Source organism: Cygnus atratus, chromosome 19, assembly GCF_013377495.2.
Source record: "Cygnus atratus isolate AKBS03 ecotype Queensland, Australia chromosome 19, CAtr_DNAZoo_HiC_assembly, whole genome shotgun sequence".
Taxonomy (NCBI): domain Eukaryota; kingdom Metazoa; phylum Chordata; class Aves; order Anseriformes; family Anatidae; genus Cygnus; species Cygnus atratus.
The window spans coordinates 12,051,788-12,073,267 of NC_066380.1; the positions used below are offsets into that span (position 1 = coordinate 12,051,788).

General features: G+C 48.2%; 1 protein-coding gene across 2 annotated transcripts in view; it reads left to right on the forward strand.

Annotated features, from left to right (window-relative positions):
• LOC118260718 (dual specificity testis-specific protein kinase 2-like) overlaps positions 1 to 18,349 on the forward strand; it is a 33,325-nt gene extending 14,976 nt beyond the window's left edge. Inside the window, exons 3-10 of one of the 2 annotated variants that reach the window (XR_007709022.1) lie at positions 3,479 to 3,600; positions 3,752 to 3,800; positions 4,840 to 4,989; positions 6,311 to 6,484; positions 7,071 to 7,154; positions 8,506 to 8,592; positions 10,110 to 10,326; positions 18,135 to 18,349. Coding sequence is in view for 1 of the 2 variants with exons in the window: in XM_035571154.2 (XP_035427047.1) it covers positions 3,479 to 3,600; positions 3,752 to 3,800; positions 4,840 to 4,989; positions 6,311 to 6,484; positions 7,071 to 7,154; positions 8,506 to 8,592; positions 10,110 to 10,211 (768 nt within the window). In the remaining variant the exon portion in view is untranslated. Of the gene's footprint in view, positions 1 to 3,478; positions 3,601 to 3,751; positions 3,801 to 4,839; positions 4,990 to 6,310; positions 6,485 to 7,070; positions 7,155 to 8,505; positions 8,593 to 10,109; positions 11,919 to 18,134 lie in introns of those variants that run through there. The other variant, XM_035571154.2, reaches the window with a different exon arrangement.
• The last annotated feature ends 3,131 nt before the right edge of the window (positions 18,350 to 21,480 follow it).

Consider the following 21,480-nt stretch of genomic DNA (forward strand, 5'->3'; position numbering starts at 1 on the left):
ACACCAGGAACGTATATTTCTTCTCGGCCACCATAAGCTACTTCTGCCAGAGGAGTACTCTGACATTACTGTGTGAGATCCCTAGCTGGTGTAAGCAAGTGTGCCCTATTGAACCTAGTGAAGCCAGACTGGCAGGATCTGGCCTTGGAGCTGCAGAAAACACGCAAGTTGGATAGATAAATACACATTGCTTTCTTAAAGCTCTGTCTCCTCCTTTGTTGCATTTGGGATTGGTGTTATGGTCTTTCAGTGCTCTTCAGGTCCAGTGATAGTGCAGTAATGCTGTTCAAAGGGTATCTCCAGCCAAGGGTATATGGCAGCTGTTTTCAGACTGGAGCAATACATGACCAATACCTCTCTGCACCATACCCTCCCTCCAGTAATTCCTTTCCCCACTTACACAGCATATTGTTGCCGTCACTTTCTCTTTCCTTTATCTAGCAGGTTTTCATAGTAAGGACTGCTGTCTTCTGTGTGTGACATTTTCCTCCTGCCCTAGCAGTAAATTGAGATTCCAGCAATAGGTGGGCTGGATGCATGGATTTTGAATGAAAATGGAATAAATTCCTGAAGCAGAAGGAGGAAAAGAAATGTTAAAACAAACAAACAACAATGGTATGGGTTAAATAGTTAGAGGACAGTGGAGGAGGACTTGGTACAAGGACAAGTCTTTTGTAGGGACCTGACATTTGTCTGTGGACTTGAGCACAAAAGTAACTGATTACTCACATTCCTCTCGGATCAGCCAGTGTCCTGTAGACTCATAGCCCTAAGCAGCAGTGCCCCTGCTGTAAAGCATCACTGGTGATGGTCCTTTGAAACTCTTTGCCAATGCAGATGCCGTCTTCCAAAGCACTCCCACCACATGGACATAGACTCCTCTGTATGTGATGCTGGCACTGAAAGGCTGCCTGTTGTTTGTGCCATCCCTTGTCCTGAGGAAGAAGGATTCACTTGGTTTCACATGGTGACTCAGACCAAGAGATCTGGGCATGACCTGCTGCTCAGTGAATTATGTAATGCGTAACCTGAGTACAAGGTACTTTCCCTCTTTTTCAGTATTAGTTTTCTGATGTGGAATAAGGAACTATTCAAGTACAAGTTTTGCTCAGGGAAGGCATGAAGCTCCTTTCATTGACAATTATCTGCTGCGTGGGGTCTGAGGTGCTCAAAAGCAGGAGAGAAATGCAAAGTGATTTATTTTCTGGCACTGGTTTAAGGCATTGACCAAGGTGAACCTCTGAATAATGTCATCTTCTGGCCCCCAAAAATCTTCACAAGCATTAGGAAGTACGGTTCCACTCCCATTTGCATGGTCTGCAAATTCCCACTGCCAGATTTTCACCTTTATTTCGCTGCTTGAGGCTGACACTGGGCCTTTACCCTCATCAGTTTTTAGCATGAAGTGAGAATACCTTGGAGGGTTCTCTGCACACTGATCTAGGGCAGAACTGGACAGGGCATGACTTAGAGCAGGCCAAGGGATGCTCCAGGTTGGCCGGGGTAGTCTTAGGGCCTGCAAGCTTTGAAGAGGCCTTCTGACTGCAGGTGCCTCAGTGAGCCTGTGATCAGCCTAGGAGTGTCTATTGTGCTACAGTCTCTCCAAGCTCAGTGGGATCTGTCCAATACAAAGAAAATTTTAATAATCTTTTCTATCATAGAAGCTTGTTTCCAAGTTCAGAGTCAGGATTGTGATAGGGAACAACTCTGATTTGTCAGAGCAGAGCAAGTGTTATCTCCTAAATTTCCACTTCAGTATTTTTTTTCTAAGCTAACAGTAAAGCTGACAGAAGACTAGTGCTGGGTTATGGACTAACAAAGCAAGGAGCTGTCTGTTGTTGAACTGTGATGGGTAGCACTATAAAATTGACTAATTACCCTAATTATTGTGCCAGCAATCAGCTGTTGCTAGAGAGGAAGGAGGCAAGAAGTTAAAAATGAATTATGGGGAGAAGACACCAGCTCAGGGGGCTCTCCATCATGACCTAGCAGTTCAGCCTTTCTGCATGAGGTGCGTGTTGCCTGAAGTCTGATCCCCAGTAACTGGAGGTCCCCCAGTTTGGCCCCCCTGAGTAACGACTAACTGTGGTTATGATGTCTCATCAGATGATGCTGTCAAAGCCCTGGTTTCCTTATGACCTGCTGGAATATACAGGCAGGCTGTCAGGTTGTGTTCCTTCAGAATGGAAGCAGCAGTTCATGTTTCTTCCAAGGCAATTTGTTTTGTGATCCTGATTATAATCAACCTTTCTCTCCTTTCAGCTTAGCTAGGTCTTACATGCAGCTCTTTGTTCTCCTCACATGTTCTGGTAACCTTAAAGTAGTCATCACAGAGAGCAGTGGGTGATGCTTTGGGTCTCAGACTGCTGCTTTGAAGCCATCTTATGCTGTTTGAACGATTTTGACGTGAAAGCAAACAAAAAAAACTAAACCTCAAGATGAGAGAAAGTTAAACATCACTGAATTCTCTATTCACTCTGGGGCAAATGTCAGGACATCAGTGTGGGCCATACCTCATATATGAGTCTCCATAAAGCTGACTTTGATTAACATTTGAAATATTAAAGTATCACAATGCCTTGTTATGTAATCTGGAATCTGCTATTCGGATCCTCGACCCAGATTTCATGAGTTGCAGTGGACCTTGGATGGTCCTGTCCATGCTGAAAGTTGGGGAACCCCTGTATGTCTTGCAGCCTGCATGAAACCCCTGCATGCAGTACTGTCCAACCATGGTACTTTCATGGGGGACAGCAAATTTCCTCTTAAAAATGCCTGCTCAGTCTGTTATAAGTTTGAGGAACAACATTTTGTTTTCTGTTCTTTACTTTCCCATATCCCTGCTAGAGGGAAGCCCTAGGAATGGAATATGTCTGGTAATCGACAGCAGAGGTTCAGGTTAGCATGTGAATGGGAAGAAGACTCAGGGCCTCTGTCCAGGGGCACTGGGGAGAGATGAGCTGGCTCTGCACTTGCTTCATTGTGTCTGTCTAGCAGAGACTGTAGATGGGGAGCCAGGTGTTGGCAGGGGCTCAGAAAGCAGTAGGGATGAGGAGTCTGACAGCAACCTTGTGCAGTGACCAGACCCAGGCAGGAAGGAGGGATGGAGGTGGGCAGGCTATGGTTGGGATGGGCCATTGAATGTAAGGCATTGGAGAGGAAAAGGTCAGCCCTTCTGTAATTCTGTGTGGGCTGAGGAATTGCTCCAGCCACAGTTACCTGAATTTTGGCTGAGAAACAGCTTTGTGCTGTGTTGTGACAGGAGGGATTTAGCTGTCTCCGGCCTCCAAGTCAGACATCACTGGTTTGGAGCTTGTGTGGGAGGGACAGCACCTTGCCCTTGTGCAAATCATTGTGCAAAGCTCTGGGCAGCAGGGAAATGAGATTCAGGACTTCGGTTGGGAATGGATACTGTTGTCCAGAGGGGCTAGAAGACATCTGTAAGCTAACAGATGTCCTGCTCCAACCTTGGATCCAGGTGACCCAGGCTGCTGCTTGTAAAGTGATGGTGGTGAAGATCTACAAGAACGACGTGGATGAAGAGGTGATTGTACGTGAGATCAGCCTGCTGCAGAAGCTGTCCCACCCCAACATTGTCAGGTGGGCACATCCTCTGGCCATGACTGGTGTCACTGGCAGGGGCTGGAGTTGGTCAGTGTCTATAAAGCAGTTCTGTGGAAAGGGAATAAACAGAACCTTGATGGCTTGTTTTTTTTTTTTTTTTTTTTTTTTTTTGGTGCATCCTGCTTAGGTACCTTGGGATATGTGTGAAGGATGACAAGCTGTACCCCATTCTGGAGGTAAAAGTTTCTTGCTTGTAAGTGTGTTATAGGCAGGCAAGGACTGTGCAGTTCTTTGGTAGGGAGGATGGCAGATATCCTGTAATGCATATCTGCATATCTGACACTTGAGCCTGTGAGTCTGTACGAGTAAGACTGCCTTAGAGAAGCTTCTGGTTCTTTTTGCCCCCCAGTTGCTCATGGCTGAAGTGGGCACAGTCACTATAGGACCATGAGATTCAAGAAGGATAGCCAGAAAGTGTTTCAGGGTGGTCTAGTACCACCCCAAAGAGCAGAGGAGCCACTGGTTGGAGAACAGGAGTAGAGCAGATGCAGACTGGCAGGAACTTTACTGTGGCTCTGATGTGGTGGTGTGGTTTAATAGAAAAGCCTCGGCCGGTACCGGAGAGGCCTTGTCTTGTTTCTGCACCATCAGCAGCCTGAGGCATTGACTGAGCCCCTGCAAAAGGCTTTTTGCCTTTTGGTTGCTGCCTGTGAGTGAAGACTGTGGAAGGGTCCCCTTGGCCCCGTGCTCTTGGGTGCAATGGGAGGAGCAGTACAAGGGTTGGTGTGAGCATTTTCTCACTGGACAGAGGAGACCACTGCTAGGTGAGCCTGGCAGGGCAGGGGGCGGCAGGGGGCAGCAGGTGGCTGGATGCAGCAGGTACTTGGAGATAATGTAGTGGCATTCAGCAGCGATGTGCAGAGGAAAAGTGTTGCATGGCACTGCCTGGTTTGAGGTGGGCACCCAGGAAGGGGCCCCCACCATTGCCAACAAGTCATGAAGGCACAGCACAGGTCCCCAGTGCAGGTGTGGAACGTTGTTTGCCATGCTGGCTTATACAGAAGTCCCTGCAGCAGGGCAGTACCAGAGACCATCAGTGTCTTGCTGTGTCAGGAGGGGTATTAGCATTACACCATGCACAGGGACCCTTGTGTGTGGTGGCATTTATTATCTCTGTCCCGAGGTTGGGAGCTCCTGGGTTGGTGATGGAGAGCTCAGAACCAGGAGAGCCTGTGTCCAGCTGCATAGGTGCCTGCTTTTTGTCTCTGTTCACAGTATGTGAATGGGGGCTGCCTGGAGGAGCTCCTGGCCAGCAAAGACATCACTTTGACATGGAAGGAGAAAGTGGACTTAGCTTCTGACATTACCAGAGGCATGATCTACCTGCACTGCAAGAACATCTACCATCGAGATCTCAACTCCAAGGTACACAGCTGGAAAGGGGATGTCACCCCTGAAGGGCAACTATGTTAGGGGACCCTACAGAGGCACTTAGGGCTGTAACCTGGAGACCTCAGGCTTCTTCTTGGTCCTCTGCTCCATGCTAATCCCTTTGCAGGCAAGGAAGTTTTATTGATAAAACCTGTAATTACATTACATTCATCGCTTGTCAAGCAGAAGACTCAGCTTTTTAAGGAAAAAATCAAATATTGATGAAGGTCGGCAGCGTGGAAGCCATTCAAGCATTACAGTCTTGAAAGACATCAGTACAGGAACCAAACTTGCCTTTGTAATCTCAGGCTGTTTGGTTGGCTCAGTTCCTAACTAGGAAATCACAAACTACATGGGAGGACAAGGCACAAGTCTGTTTCATTCTGATGATGGATTTCTTGGCATGTGCGCTCTGAAGTCAGTTGAGATGCAATTTCCTGTTTGGTGATAACTGATGAGTTTGGGATATGCTTGTGGAAAGTTAGTGAGTGCTGCAGGTTCCTGCATGTCTTTTCTGTCTCACTATGGAGGTTCAGCCCTGAAAAAAGTTTATACTTCCCAGGAGAGACCTGGGAAATCTGCTGTGATGATGGCTGAAGATACAGGAGAGAAGCGTATATATGTTTACTTGATTCCTAGTTGTCCGTGAGAACCATCTGGAGAAGATGTTCATAGTTTCTGCTATCTCTTTGGGAGCAGATGCCAAGAGGAAATCCTGGGGAACTGAACAGGTTGAAACCACTGGGGTTTCTGAGAATCTGTAAGATAATTTTGTAGAAATTCCTCCAGAAAACACTGTTAGGGATGTACAACCCTGGGCAGCGAGAAGGGCTGTGACTGTGATCTGCCTGCCTTTTACTGAACAGTGAACAAGGCTGATGTGCACATTTCTAGGTCTCTTTCAGATGAAAGGATGTGGATTGTTGTGTTCATATCAGGTAACTTTGCAGATCTCAGTTCAGGTTAGTTAGGATGGAGTGCCAGCACTGAGTCCTGGAAGGCTGTATCAGGAGGTAGCCTGAGGCACAGTGGTGATGAGCAAGCAGGGCTGCATGGTGAGGGCTCCTGACAGTTCTGGGCATGGGATGGATGGTGAACCAAAAGCCTCCAATGGACACAGGCTAGGGAACTGCTCCTTCAAAGGACTTTTTCTGGCTTCAGATGTGGTCAGTGTGTGCTGCCAGGATGCAGGCCTCTGGTGAGAGGAGAGCCAGTAATGGCAGGGGCTGAGGGCCAGTGAGGTGCTGCACAGTGAAGTGTGCAGGCTTTTCCTTGTTGGGCATCTCATGTTTTACCCCCCATGGCCTCCTTTCAGAACTGCCTCATTCGAGTGACACCAAGGGGCCGTGAGGCACTGGTGACTGACTTCGGGCTGGCCAGAGAGGTGGTGGAGCTGCCTGTGAAGGATGTGGAGAGGAAGCTTTCTCTGGTGGGCTCTGCTTTCTGGATGGCTCCTGAGATGCTGCGGGGAGAGCCCTATGACCGGAAGGTATGGCAGTGCTTACCAGCTCCTTGTTCATCATCAGAGGTCCTGAGCAAGAATGAGGGATGTCTGCTGGTGACATGTTCCAACAGCAGAAAAGCCTTTCCCTCCCTCCCTCCCTAGGAAACATTGTTCTGCTATCTGGACCTTTGTTCAACAATGTTCTGCATAGCAACTTAGATGTTGCATGTGTGGCCTTGTTAAGTTAAACTCTTAGGGAAATGGATTACTGCTGTTGACGAACACACTGAAGCCTCTCTGAAGAATATGCTGGAGGAGTTACAGCCTGGTGAAGCTGTTATGGGATCTATGGGGGGTGCCAGAGCTACGGTAGAAGCACCAACTACGTTGAAGCGTGGCATGGGTCCATGTTTCCCAAAGATAAGGCTCAGCCCCACGTGAGGCTATGGTGTTTCTGGGTGGGTTCAGAAGTATAAGTTCACCTGAGAACAACTGATTTGCTGCCTCCATCTTCAACACACCTTTGATGGGCTCTTGGCTAACTAATGGAAGAACCTAGTCATCGGTACTTCCCATTTGCATGCTTTGCTTCTTCTACGTATGCTTGGTCCTACCTCTCCTCATCTTGCAGGTAGATGTGTTTTCCTTTGGCATTGTCCTTTGTGAAATCCTGGGCAGGATACCAGCTGATCCTGAAGTGCTTCCCAGGACTCAGGTAATGATTTTTGCAGCCAAATTTAACAGTGTTTTCTCCATGATACCAGATTGTGGTTTCTCTCGGGACCATACAGACCTGACACATGTGCATACGTGCACGCTCAGATTTCTCTCCAGAGTGTTTTTCATGAGAAAATCTGATGACAAAATGTTCAGTGTGTAAGTGGAATCATCTGTAGTTTGAAAACTTTTGTTACATCAACAATATGAGATACAACAGTTTTGTTTAGGGATCTTAATTCCAATAATTCATTTGGCTTTGACATTTCAGCTTCTGTATTGAAGTGGCAGGTCAAACAACTTCATCGTGAATTTGTATTTTCAGATACATTAGGGTTAATATACAGTTCATGTAAAAACAGTGGGCTTCTCTAGAAACATGGCCTTTTTTCAGTATTTGCAACAAGTCCTTTCCACAAAGTGAGAAGGGAAGGTTTTTCCAGAATGAGGGTGAAAAATCCATCAGGAAAATAGCAAATTGCTGCTTTCCAAGCAGTCTTCAGGAAAAAAGCAATGAACCTGTAATGACCAGAGATTATTCCATGTTTCTGTAAGACTGAACAGTAACTAAAACTGCGTCTCCATTTGTAAGATGGAAGAGAATTATGTATCAGGGACTCTGATGTCTGAAAGGACTAAGCTGTAGCTATGGAAACAGCTGGCTGGATCCCCTCAATCAGTTGTCATTGGAAGACCAAATAATCTACAATTTCTGTCCTTGGCAACCACTGCTCAGCACCTCACCCAGTGCTGGTTGCTCTACATGCTGTTTTCTACCTTTGTGGTTCTTGTTGCCTTACTCTGAGCTTTTCCAGGAGGACACATTGCACTTCAGGGAGAGCACAGAGCAAGCAGAAGGATGTTGCAACGTTCTCCCAGTTCAACGTCTCTTTTACCATCTGTGTCCTCCTGGCAGAGCTGGTACCTTTGCATAGCCATAGTTAAAATAGCTGTGATGGAAACCATGAACATTTTAATCTTTAATTAATCAGCTTTAATCCATGAACATTTTTGGTTTTAACAACTTGAGAAGGGTGAAGAGCCTTTAAAGGACTTTATAGCTCAAGCGTTGATTACTTTTTCCTTGCTTCTTACTGTAAAACCCTTTTATCCTGGTGGTTTTGAGGTGGAAGGAGGATAGCATTTGCAGCTAAGAAAAGTATAAAACCCAGACAAGGCCCATCTCAATAAGCAAAGGATATATAGGACGCATCTTGAGTAAGAGAGGGGCTTGAGACCTATTTTACCCATTTTCCTGGGGAGGCTGCATAACTGACTGCATGTAGTCATGGCCAACTCAACCTCTTCCTGGTTGGTTGTTGACCCACGCTCTACCCCTTCCTCAACAGGATTATGGCTTGGATGTTGCTGCCTTCCAAGGGATGATCAGTGAATGCCCCAGGCGGGTGATGGACCTTGCTGCTAGCTGCTGTCGGGTGAGATTCTTGCTAGATTTTTTTTTTCTTTTGGTTTTCTTGGGTTTGTATCACACCTCTGTGAGAGTATGCTCTCAGTGCCAGCACAGGGTTCTGCCACTGAAGCTCTGAAGTGAAGAAGTCTTCCTGGAGCAGTAGTATGCTTTCATCCATTGCATAGGTTTGCCCTAAGAAACACTTCGGAGAAGTGATCGGTTTGTGTATTACAGCCCAAAACATCACAAGGTCCTGCCTGTTCCCTTGTATATCAACCCCAAAGTGGGAAGCACATTGGTGACTATGTCTGATCCCCACTTAGCCAGACTGCAGGCAGAGACACCTAGCTGATTCTCTCTGGAAGGCACTGCCTCACCATTACCAGCATTGCAGGTATCATCAGAGCAGATTTCTCCAACCTGTGTTGCTTTGGCATAAAAGGTAAAGGTGAAAGCTGGGGGACCTCCCTGTGCTGCCTCAGGATGCAAAGTAGAAAGAAAGGATTCAAGTTTATCTTTGAAAGGAAGGAAAAAAAAGGCAATAATCAGGAGAAATTAGGTGATCATAATGCAACTCAATTTGTTGCTCAAGGCAGCAAATGGAAATAATTCTAGCACGAGTCCCAAGGACATGTGAATAACTCGCCCCGGATCAGAGGAGTAATTCACATGAACAACTTGCTTTGGTTTGTATGTGTTTCAGATATTGTATCTCTGACAGACAGTTTCCTAATGCAAATTGATTAATAATGTGCTTGTGCCAGAAATGGCTCTTGGGGCTGTTCTTTGCTTTTGTGCAATGTGCAGGTTTGGGCAGGTTCTGGTGCAGGCTTCCCCAGGGCCAGGCACAAGGGCAGCCTCAGGATGGCACAGTGGGGGCCTGGGCTGGAGGTGCCTAAGTGCCCCAGGCTGTGTTCCTTGGCAGCCCTTGCATTTGTGGAAGAAACTGTGGGTTCTCCAAGCAGGGTGTGAGGTATACTCTCTCCTGTAAGAGAAGGAGGGGGACCTGGACCTCTCTGCCCTTCAAAAGGAAAAGGGACAAACCCCAACTCTGAGGATACCCCAATGGCACTGGGAGGACAGGGGGATCACAGCCCACTGACAATGACCTGTGTCAGGGAGATAAGACAGATTCCGACTATCATGAAAAAGCCCAGGGAATGAGACATCTCCCTCCTGACACCTACCTCCAGTCTTTCCCCTGCACAGCCCTGACCCTGCACTGTTCAGGTTGGCTTTGGGATGAACAGTACCCGCACCCTGTTGAAACTTGGCCTGACACACCATGACTTCAGCATCTTGCTGTCTTTGCTTGTGCTGTACTGTGCCTTGGGATCTGTCTTGTGGCTGCTCATTTGCAGCAGTCTGTGCCTGGATCACTGCAGTAATGCCAGGAAGCTCTGCTGGAAGGTGCATGGCCCAGGCCAGTGCTGATGATGGACGAATGTCATTGCTCAGCCATGGGGGACCCAGGAGAGCTGCTGCAAAGCACCCACTTTCCTGTCCAGGGTGTCATCTTCAGCCTCTCCCTTCTCGTTCCAGGTGGAAGCGTTTAAGAGGCCATCTTTCTCCGAAATCCTGGATGAGTTGGAGGATGTTGCAGAGAGCCTGGAGCCTAGGAGGGAAAATCAGCTTTTGGGCTGAGCTGTGGGCCTTCTGCGAGGCCTGGTGGAGTATTGCACAAACTGTAAATCAACTGTCTTGGAGGGTCAGGAGTGAAGAAGGAAGGTGGGAAAGGGAACAGCCAAGTGACACACTGGTATTTATTTAATCATAGTCTCAGTCTCTAATTTCTGGGTTGGAAAAAGTGGTTAAAATGGAGAAGGGATTTATCAAGGGTATATATTTCTTACGTACGTTTTTAACAGATGTAATTCAGACTCAAGCCGCTTTTGTTCATTTGCTTGTTAAAAGCACATGATCCTGGAGGGGCAGGTCAGGGACCTGAACTCCCTTGCAGATGCTTTCCAAATACCCAACAGAAATGTAGTTCTCTCCTGCTTCAATGTGCCCCCTGGACTCAGGGTCTTCCCCTTCCGTATCTCCTCTGGCCTTGGGGAATCTCCTCTATGGAGGCTGTGGTCCTTGTGGTGTGAAGGAGTGTGGGGTTTTGGCACACTCAGTGAGCCTCAGGGTTGCCTTATATTTCAAAGCCTTACAACACCCATCTGGTAGCCTGGCAAGGACAGGTACGTTCTAAATCTCTGACTAGGTTCCTTGACGTTGTACACAGGATGCATCAGTATCAGGCAAAGTTTTGGAGTGCTGGGACTATCCACAGGGTGCTCACCTGCACCAGGCCGAGGCAATGGGTAGGGTGTGCCTCCTCAAGATATGAATTAACCAATTAATATCTCCTATCATAAAAGCTTTGTCAGGCACATGCCACGTCAGAGTTGTCCCAGTATTGTAGCAGTCTGGATTTCTCCCCACTGTCCTCAGTCTGGGTTCAGAGACAGGAGTCTGGGTTCAGGAGTCTGCCTCCCCACCTCTCATCCTGCTGCAAATACATGGTGACAAGCACAGTGCCAACAGCTTGTGAGGCCAAAGCAGGGGAGAGTTGGGTCTGGCATTATGCAGTATCTCACCTATTCCTCTGCCTGGTCGAGCATTCCATTGTCTCTCCAGTGGTTAGACACCCTTGCAGGCCCCAGGGCTCATGCAGCCATGAAAGGATTTTCTTTTGGTACTTTCTTCTGTGTTTTCTTCTGTGGGCTGGAGGAAGGTTGCTAGGTCTGCAGATCCAAACCAGAGCTGGGAAGAATAATGGCAAGAAATGGTCTGGCACTGCAAATTGAGAGAGAGAGTTGAGCAGACAAGTTCATGTCTCCAGATCAGCTGATGGCTGCACCATCTCATTGTGAAAGACAGGTTCTACTAGGACCAAAATTTTTGTGAGTGTAAATAGGCATATTGCCTGTATAGTGGTGGAGCAGTGGCTCTCTTCTTGTAGACCGTAAGCTCTTGGAGCAAGGATCCTTCATTTGTCCATGAGAAAGTAATTGTATAATGTATAACCCAATGGAGCTTTCAGCCTTGTGGGAGGAATGATGTGCTCTCACATAGTGGTATAGACCTACATGTGGGTCTCATCTCAAGCTCTTGAAGTAGAATTTGGTGTCACATATGGCCCAACATCTCTGTGTTGTGGTGCTTGTACAAGGGAGTGTCACTAGTGTGCCAGGACAGAGATGTTGTGGAGGAGTGGTGCATTTTCCCTAGGGATTTCCTTATGATCAGGACCTGACATGAAGTGCACTGAATGGCACCAGAATCATTGTCTCAGCCACATGTCCAGAGAAATTCTCATTCCCCAGAGCTGCCATCATGCTGTTGACATCTGTGCAGAAGAAACCTCCTGCTCAATAGTAAAACTACTCAGCAAAAATCTTCCTCCCAGCTTCCTACTGCTAGCAGCAAGGAGCAAAGCCTTGAGAAGTAGAAGACTGAAAATAAAGGAAGTTTTTCAATTTGGAGGAAGGCAGAGTGGCCACTTTTTGACTTGCACCAGTTTGGGGGCTTTAGACCCCTAAATGAAAAGGGCTGCAAAGGCAGCATAAACAGTATGTATATACTTGTGCATCTTCAGTGACAGCCAGACAACACCATCATTGCAGCAAAGTGGTGGACAGAAATCACAGGGTGTGTATTTGGCTACCAAGGGATGGACATAATCACAGAATGGTTGAGGTTGGAAGGGAACTCTGGAGATCATCTAGTCCAACCTCCCTGTCATGCAGGGCCACCTAGCACACGGTACACAGGATCACATAGAGGCAGGTTTGGATTATCTCCAAAGGAGACTCCATAACCTCTCTGGGCAACCTACTCCAGTGTTCTGTCACCCTTACAGTAAAGAAATATTTTCTCATATTCAGCTGGAACTTCTTGTGTTTCAGTTTGTGCCTGGTGCCTCTTGTCCTGTTGCTGGGCACCACGGTAAAGAGTCTGGCCCCATCCTCTTGACACCCTCCTTTCAGATATTTATAGACATTGATAAGATTCCCTCTCAGTCTTTTCTTCTCCAAGCTAAGCAGGCCCAGTTCTCTCAGCCTGTCCTTGTAGGACAGGTGCTCCAGTCCCCTCGTCATCTTTGTAGCTCTCTGCTGGACTCACTCCAGGAGCTCTATGTCCCTCTTGTACTGGGGAGTGCAGAACTGGGCACAGTACTCCAGGTGAGGCCTCACCAGGGCTGAGTAGAGGGGCAGGATCACCCCCCTTGACCTGCTGGCAACACTCTTCTGAATGCACTCCAGGATACCGTCAGCCTTCTTGGCCACAAGGGCACATTGCTGGCTCATGGTTAACCTGCTGTCCAGCAGGAATCCCAGGTCCTACCCCTCAGAGCTGCTTTCCAGCAGGTCAGCCCCCGACCTGTACTGGTGCATGGGGTTATTCTGCCATAGGTGTAGGACTCAGCATTTGCCTTTGTTGAACTTCATGAGGTTCCACATTGTCCAGTGCTCCAGCGTGCCCAGGCCCCTCTGAATGGCAGCACAGCCCTCTGGGGTATCAGCCACTCCTCACAGTTTTGTGTCCTTAGCAAACTTGCTGAGGGTGCGCTCTGTTCCATCATCCAGGTCATTGATGAAAAAGTTGAACAACACTGGACCCAGTACTGACCCCTGGGAGACACCTGTAGCTACAGGCCTCCAACTAGACTGTGTTGCTGAGCCCAACCCTCTGTGCTTTGCCATCCAGACAGTTCTCATTCCACTTCTGGCCATTCATCTATCCCACACTTGTTGAGCTTGCCTATGAGGAGACAGTGTCGATGCCTTGCTGAAGTCAAGGTAGACAACATCCACTCTCTCCCCTCATCTACCCAGCCAGCCATCCCATTGTATAAGGCTACCAGATTGGTTAAGCATCATTTCCCCTTGCTGAATCTATGCTGACTACTCCTGATCACCTTCTGCTCCATGTGCGTGGAGATGATCTCTGGGATGAGTGATTCCATCACCTTTCAGGGATGGAGGTGAGGCTGACCAGCTATTTGTTTCCTGGGTCCTTCTTGCCCTTTTTGAAGACTCAGGTGACGTGGGCTTTCAGTCCTCAGGCATCTCTCCTGTTCTCCAAGACCTTTCAAAGATGTTGGGTTAGCAGTAACATCCACCAGCTCCCTCAGCACTCATGAATGCGTCCTGTCTGGGCCCACAGATTTGTGGGTGTCAGTTTGCCTAAGAGGTCTCTGACCTGCTCCTCTTTGACCAAGGGAAAGTCTTCCTTTCTCCAGACTTCCTCTCTTGTCTCTAGGGTCAGAGATTCCTGAGGGCTGGTCTTAGCAGTGAAGACTGAAGTAAAGAAGGCATTCAGTAATTCTGCCTTCTCTGTATCCTTTGTCACCAGGGCACCCACCTCATTAAGCATCAGTCTCATGTTTTCCTTAGTCTTCTGCTATTGATATATATATGACCCTTCTTGTTGTCCATGACACCCCTTACCAGACTTAACTCCAGATGGACCTTGACTTTCCTTGTTACATCCCTGCATCCTCTGACAATGTCCCTATATTCTTCCCAAGTGGCCTGTCCCCTTTTCCACATTCTGTATACTTTCATCTTCCATTTGAGTCCTTCCAGGAGCTCCTTGCTCATCCAAGCAGCTCTCCTGCCCCCTTTGCTTGCTTTTTTTGTTCATAGGAATACATAGATCCTGAGCTCGGAGGAAGTGATGTTTAAATACTACCCAGCTCCCTTGGACCCCCTTTCCTTCTAGGGCCCTGACCCATGGGATTCCTCCAAGTAGGTCCCTGAAGAGGCCAAAGTTAGCTTTCCTGAAGTCCAGGGCTGCAATCCTACTTCTTGCCCTGCTTCCTTCTCACAATATCCTGAACTCCACTATCTCATGGTTACGGCAGCCAAGGCTGCCCCCAACCTTCAAATCTCCAACCAGCCCTTCTCTGTTTGTAAGGACAAGATCTAGCAGCACACCTCTCCTGTCCTTGTTGGCTCCTCGACCACCTGTGTCAAAAAGTTATCATCAGTGCTCTGCAGGAACTTCCTAGACTGTTTGTGCCTAGCTATATGGTCTTTCCAGCAGACATCAGGGTGGTTGAAATCCTCCATAAGAATCACGGCCTGTGATTGTGAGGCTACTTCCATGTCTGAAGAAGGCTTCATCTACTTCCTCTTCCTGATCAAGTGGCCTGTAGCAAATTCCCACAACGGTATCAGTCATGGTAGCCTGCCCTTTAATGTTACCAATAAGCTCTCAACTTTGCTCTTCATCCACCCCTAGACAGCTCAATGCATTCCAGTTGCTCTCTCACATGAAGTGCAACTCCACCACCTTACCTTTCTGGTTGGTCCTTTCTAAAAAGCATGTAGCCCTCTGTAACAGCATTCTGTTCATGTGAGCTATCCCACCATGTTTCTGTAATTGTGATGGGGCCTTGCGACCTCACACAGATCTCCAATTCATCCTGTTTATTCCCCATGCTACGTGCATTTCTGTACAAGCATTTCAGGGAGGTGACCAAGCCTACAGGTTTCCCAGGAGGGGTGCAAGAGAGTCCTTTGTAGTCATGTCCTGCACTCACTTCCCTGGCTGCATGCACCCTTTGGAGGCACCCTGACTTGAGCCACTTATTACTGCCTACCCTGTCCTTGTATTTCTCCCCTTCCCCCATCTTTCCTAGTTTAAAATCCTCCTTATCAGGTTGGCCAACCTGTTAGCAATGACGCACGTGCCCCTCCTAGTGAGGTGGATACTGTCTCTCCCCATCAGTTCTTGATTTTCAAACAGGGTTCCATGGTCATAGAACCCAATCCCTGTTGCCAGCGCCAGCAGTGCAGCCAGTCATTAACTTGGAGTATGTCTCCTCCTCCTCTGATCCTTCCCTCTCACTGGAAGTATTGAGGAAAAAATGACCTGGGCTCCCAGACCCTTGACCACTATGCCTATAGCTCTAAAGTCCTGCTTGATGGCTTCCAATTTACCCTTGGTGTCATTAGCACCCACACAGAAAAGCAGCAGAGGGTAACAGACTATCTCTTACCCGAGCCTCTGGCAGGCAACAAACCTCTCTAGCCAAAAGGTCAGGTGGGCAGATGGGTGCCTCTGTACCTTTCAGCAGGGAGTCACCCACAACAATCACCTACTGCTTCTTCTGGGTGCTCCTGCTAGGTACAGGGTTTGTCAGCCCGGTTGCCTCCCCTGAAGTCTTGCCCAACTGATCCTCAGCCTGGAGGGCACTGAACCTGTTCCTCAGTGCAGGAGGGGCAAGAGAACTGACAAGCTTCCAGCCCTCTTCTGTAGCGTTATGATGTACTGCTTCATGCAGCACGGAGCCCTCTGACCTCTGCTGTATGGGGTTGGGACTCTTGGGAGCTATAGAACACCCTGTCTGTCTCCTGCTCATCTTCTCAGATACATCACAACGTGCTGACTTCCTCCTGTAACTCCCTTACCTGACAACACAGGTCATGGACAACAGCACATCTTCCACAGGAGAGCTGACTTGTTAGCCCAGGCCTCCTGAGGGGGCACCAAGCACTTCCTGCAACCTGAGACCTGAAGAGATGCGTCCGCCATCAGAGGCTCTGTCTGAGTCTACACCTCTGACATAGCTGATGCAGTGACTCCAACAAGCACCAGGGAATGTGTTCTGCGGTGAGTGAAGACCATCTCTGAGGTTGCGTATGCTACTAGGATTGGAAACAAAGACGCCCTCTTGCGCCCTTCTGTGCAGACTGCTGCGTCTGTTCGCTGCCTCTGTGAGCGGTGCCCTTGGCCCGTACAGGTCCGGGTACGGAGTAAAGGTGTACCCGACGCATCCCTCTCGGCCGCTTAGAACGGCCCAGCTCCGCAGGGCTACTGGGCGGGGGGACGGGCACTGCCATCCCTGCTGGCCCCGCCCATGCCTCGCCAGCTGCTCTCGCGCGAGCTGCCGGCACCTGTCGGGTCTCCGCGCTCCCGTGGGCCTGTGGCGGCTGAGGCAAGCTCCCTGTCGGCTGCCATCCCCCGCTGCGCTGAGAAGTGTGCCTACCCGGAGCTGATCGCCTCGGCGACATAACCACAGGAGCTAACCACAACCTTCCAAGGCTTCCCAGGCTCCCCTGGGCTCTTTCATAGCAGAATAAGCTTGAGAAAGAGGAGTTTGATGATTCTATGAATCCAATATTGTCCTAACACCTTAATTGTTAAGCATATGAAGCCTTTTCCAAAGGCCGCTAAAGATAGAAGATAGCTGTCCACTGTGGCTCTGTGTCTGGCGCTACATGCACTGCTTTCACGTAGCTTTTCCCCAGGTATCCCCATGCTGCCTGGCTGCCCAAGGTGGCTTCTGTTCTTCCTCTGATCATCACCATGCACAAGAGTAGAATAACAGAAGATGCACAATATACTGATCCCTCAAACAGCCTTTTAGGGGGTGAAGGTGTCTTGTCACAGGTGTACTTTTCTGCAGGGCTTCTTCCCTGTTGGCCACCGTCTCTGCAGGACCAGCAGACTTGGTGCTGGTGTCTGAGATGCATGCCCTTTGGCACATTGGGCTGGTCCTTCGAGCTGTACATCTGACACTGGTCCTGCAGATCAGCAGTGGGGGGACTGGGACACAGTAGAAATGGTATGTGGATTTGTGTGTACTTTGGTGACACTGTAGTATGAAGGGAGTTCTTTTGGTTTTATTTATCTGCTTGGAGGTAAGAAACCTACTCAAGGATTACAGATCCATAGGAATATTATTTTCTGCACAGAGGACAGCATTAGCCCATGTAGCCTGAGCTATGATGAGATCACCAATACTTTTGAGTTGGCCAGAGATGGGGTGATGCCAGAGAATGCCAAAAATGCCATGTTCGTTGGAATTAGTGGTTTTATCAGTGCTGGTGACTAAAGATGGCATGGACCTAGGTGCTGTTCTGCTATTGCTCACACAGTTAAATTTTTGGTACCTCTGTGATGTGGGTTTGGCTCAAACCACCAGCATTGCTACCAGTTGCTTGGGCACAATGTGACAGTTAGCATGAGCCATGAACCATTCCCAATGGGCCATCAGGATGTGCAGGTTGTCGTGAAGCGAGAAAAAGGTTGGTGGTCTGGACAGCTGGGCTGAGCCATGGCAACCTCAGACAAGGGAACAAGCCTACTCTATCTTCTAGTGTAGATATGGCTGGTGAAACCAAGTCTACGTGGCATTTTAAGAGCAGTCACAGGGGTGGACTCAGAGATGTGTTTCTTCTAGGCTTGCCATGTGTCGCATGGGTGGGACATCCAGCCACATGCCGAGTCTCAGGTGACCAAAGGATATTAGGTCTTTGCTAAAGGGACCTTTGGTTCCTGCTGCGAGGGCAGGTGGAACTGAGACTGTCTTCAGGTTCTGTGTGGATGACAAAAGCCGATGTTTGGAGGTTGCAGAGAACAGAGGTGGTCTGGGAATTTGGTGCATCTAGTTGACCAAGAGTTTCTATTCACTGGTCAGAGCTAGAAGGAACAACAAGCACAGAAAACCTGCCTCAATGCCCTCCAGCTGTGATCCCCTTGCTGGGACTGCAGGGCCTGGCTTCCCCAAACCAATCTGACAAAGTCCAGGTAATTAGTTGAATTTCATATCTCATTGTCCAGGCAACTGAAGCAACACCAATGGTAGGTGGAGAGTCTGGGCAGTGCAGAAGGCTTGACTTTGCCGGACCTGATCAGGAGCTGCCTCCTCTGCCTCTTGGCCATTTGCTCTGCTGGTGCTGGCAACATGGACCAGACAATGCTGCACCTTATGGGCCATGCATTTCCATGTTCCTCATTGCATCTTTGTTTTTCAATGCTATTTGGAAATAAAGAAAGACTAGAGGTACTTTACCACATCAGTCCTGTCTACTGTGTTTCATCATTCTGGGTCTGTAGTGTGCTGCTGAAATGCCACAAGTTTTCAAGCAAGAGGCACCAAACACAACTCAAGGAACATCTTCATGCTCTATAAGCATACCTGACATTGCAAACCCTTAGGGAAAAGTCATTTAAAGAACATTATTAGCTATGAGAAAGTGATATTTTGAGCACATTGCCTCTTGGTGCCCTTGGTTTTTGGTAGCGTCAGCTGGCTTCTTAAATCACCCCCTTGCTTCAGTTAGGTGAGAACAAGGTAACAGCAGCAGCACAAGCATAGTGCAAAGGGTGTTGGATTCATCTTTTCCATCTTAGCAGCCCATGATAAGTCAAAAGGACCAAACCACAGTGAAATGATTTCTCTTCCCTGATGCAGCTTCTTTGGTGCTGATTCATAAGTAGCCCTAATTACTCTTCAGATGCAGCTGTCTCACAAGCTCTTTGCCAGGAGGCAATGGACCTCTAAGTCTGCTGCATTTAAACATAAACCCTATAGAGGCACTGAAGCTCAGTTTTATTAGATTCTCACATGACCAGTCATTGGTGTTAGGTAGGAAGGAGACCTTTCCTTCCAAAGCCCAGTCCTGTGAAGTCTATCATCTTTTAGGGTTACAGCTTGTGAGAAACAATTTGCAGCCTGGATGGACCACAAAACCCTGCTCTTCTGAGGCCATTCCTAGGAAAACACTGACCATGATAAACTGAATTTAAGGTCTTAAGATTTTAAGGTCTTTGAAACATCTGGGTGAGCAGACACCAGTCACCAGGTGTCTGAGGTGCTCCAGGCGCCGGAGCTAAGTTCCCCTGTGACCTGTGGAGAGGCCCATGGTGGAGCAGGCTGTCCCCCTACAGCCCATGGTGTACCACGGCGGAACAGATCTCCGCATTGCAGCCTGTGGAGAGCCCACACAGGAACAGGTGATCCAGGGGGATCTGCCGCTCCTGGGGGGTCCCAAGACAGAGCAGCCCACTCCTGATGGATGGACCTGAAGAGCCGCTGCCTGTGGAGAAGCCCACATAGGACCAGCCCAGGAAGGACGGCATCCTGCAGGAGGGACGCTGCACCGGAGCAGGGAAGAGAGTGACTGTGGAGGAGTGGTAGAAACGAAGCACCACATGCGGGTTGACTGCACCCTCACTCGTGCCCACCCCCTGCACTACTCAGGGCAGGGAGGAGGTGGAGTAGGGTCAATGGGGGAAGGTGCCCCCAGTTTATTTCTTTGTTTCTCACTGCTCCAGCCCATCAACAATAGGTAATAAATTTTATTAATCTCCCTATGCTAAGTCTGTTTTGCCTGTGACGATAATTGTAGAGTGATCTTGCTGTCCTTATCTCAACCCTTGAACCCTTTACATTTATCAGGGGCTCTCAGTGGGACTAGCTTTCTGAGAAGCCCTGATTCCTGTTTTGAATTTATAACAGCAAACAATCTCTCCTCTTTCTTCCACTCTGGATACTCCTATTTGAAGCGGCTGGCCCAGCCACATTTAAAACATTTTCTCAAAGGCTGTTCCTGCTAGGATTTAGGCTGCAACACAGGTAGCTTTCCTTGCCTGCCATTCCTTTGTCTCTTCCTCTCCCTTCCATCCTGTGCCTGAAAGTTTTCTTCCTCTATCTCCAGCCCTCTGCCTCACTACCTGGTCCACAGTGAATACCATTAGTTTTGCTGTCTGCTTTTCTCTCATCTGCCCTCCTGACATACACCTTCTCGGCCTCCCACAGAAGGATCTCCACTGACTGTTTGCTCCATATTTCCACCTTCTGGAGCTTTTTTTTTTGTATATTTGGCCAGGCTTTAATCACAAAATGAACTTTCAAAAACCCTTGGGCTACAGGGTCCTCAGGATTCATCCCCGAGTATTTTTCTCATTCTGACCCAAAGTCTCTCATATGATTTCTGTGTTGTGGGTTGTTATTATTCCAGTTGGGGTCAGCAAGTGGATATTTCTGCTCGTCAGAATTACTCCTGGTCCGTGGGGGGTTGATTCTTTCCCATTCTTGCGTAGTTGCCCAACTAATCATTCCCCTCCCCCTCTTCTCTGGTGAATAATATACTCAAGATTGACATCATTTCCCCCCCAGGAATACAGATTAGGCCTTAGAAACTGATCTAACTGCTGTAATCCTATAGGGTCCTCAATTAAAGACTTTATTTCCTTTTTAAAAATTCTAACCTCTCTGCTGGTGTGTGTGTGTGTGTGGGGGGGTGGAATTCGCATTTGTGCTTGCCTCACTGGTACCTCCCTAAGAGGATACATAGGAGTGTTAGTACTGTTAGTATCAGGGAATGGGAAATTATCAATATCTCTTCTACATTGTTCTAATTCTTGCCAGAGCCTAGAGTGCGATCCTTCTGTAGGGAAGGAAGTGTTAATTGCAGTTCCTGTCTCCCTTCCTGGAGTGGCTGCTGCTGCCGCCGATGCAATTTTAGGATTATAGGGACAGGGTAAATTATCCAAGGGTTCCTATCTACCTGTTCTTTCCTCTGACTCCTCTTTCTCCTGGTCCTACCCCTTTTCAATAAAAACTGACTTCTCTCCTGCACCCAGCAAGCAGCATAACTTGACTCCTCCTCGGAAAAAGGAGTCTTATTGTGTACGTATAAATTTAAAACCTGAATTTTCACCAGACCCGTATTTTGGCCAAAATACAGCTGTTTACTTAATTGGTTCATTTGTCCAGATTAATATGCAATATTTAATAATTTTCTTTTTTATAATTTCCTCTAATTTTGGGATTATTTTTCCAATTTCTTATCATTCTTCCCGAAGGACTGTCAGGCACTGCCCCAGGGATATCTCCCTGTCCCCTGGCACACTTATTTCCCATTTTTCCTAGCCCTTGCCAGTGTGCTGCTACAGAAATTTTTCCTCCTGCAGGGCACCACACACTAATGTTCCAGTTCTAGAAAATGGGAGTGTACTGCCAAGCACTTTACCATACACAGGATACCGTACACTTACGGGTTTAGTAGATTCTCTTGCGTACTGCCAAGCACTTTACCACGCAAGGGGGTATCGTACACCAGATTTTCCCAAGACTCTTCCTTTCTCCCTTTTACCTCTTGCTTCGTCCATCTCTGGCTGC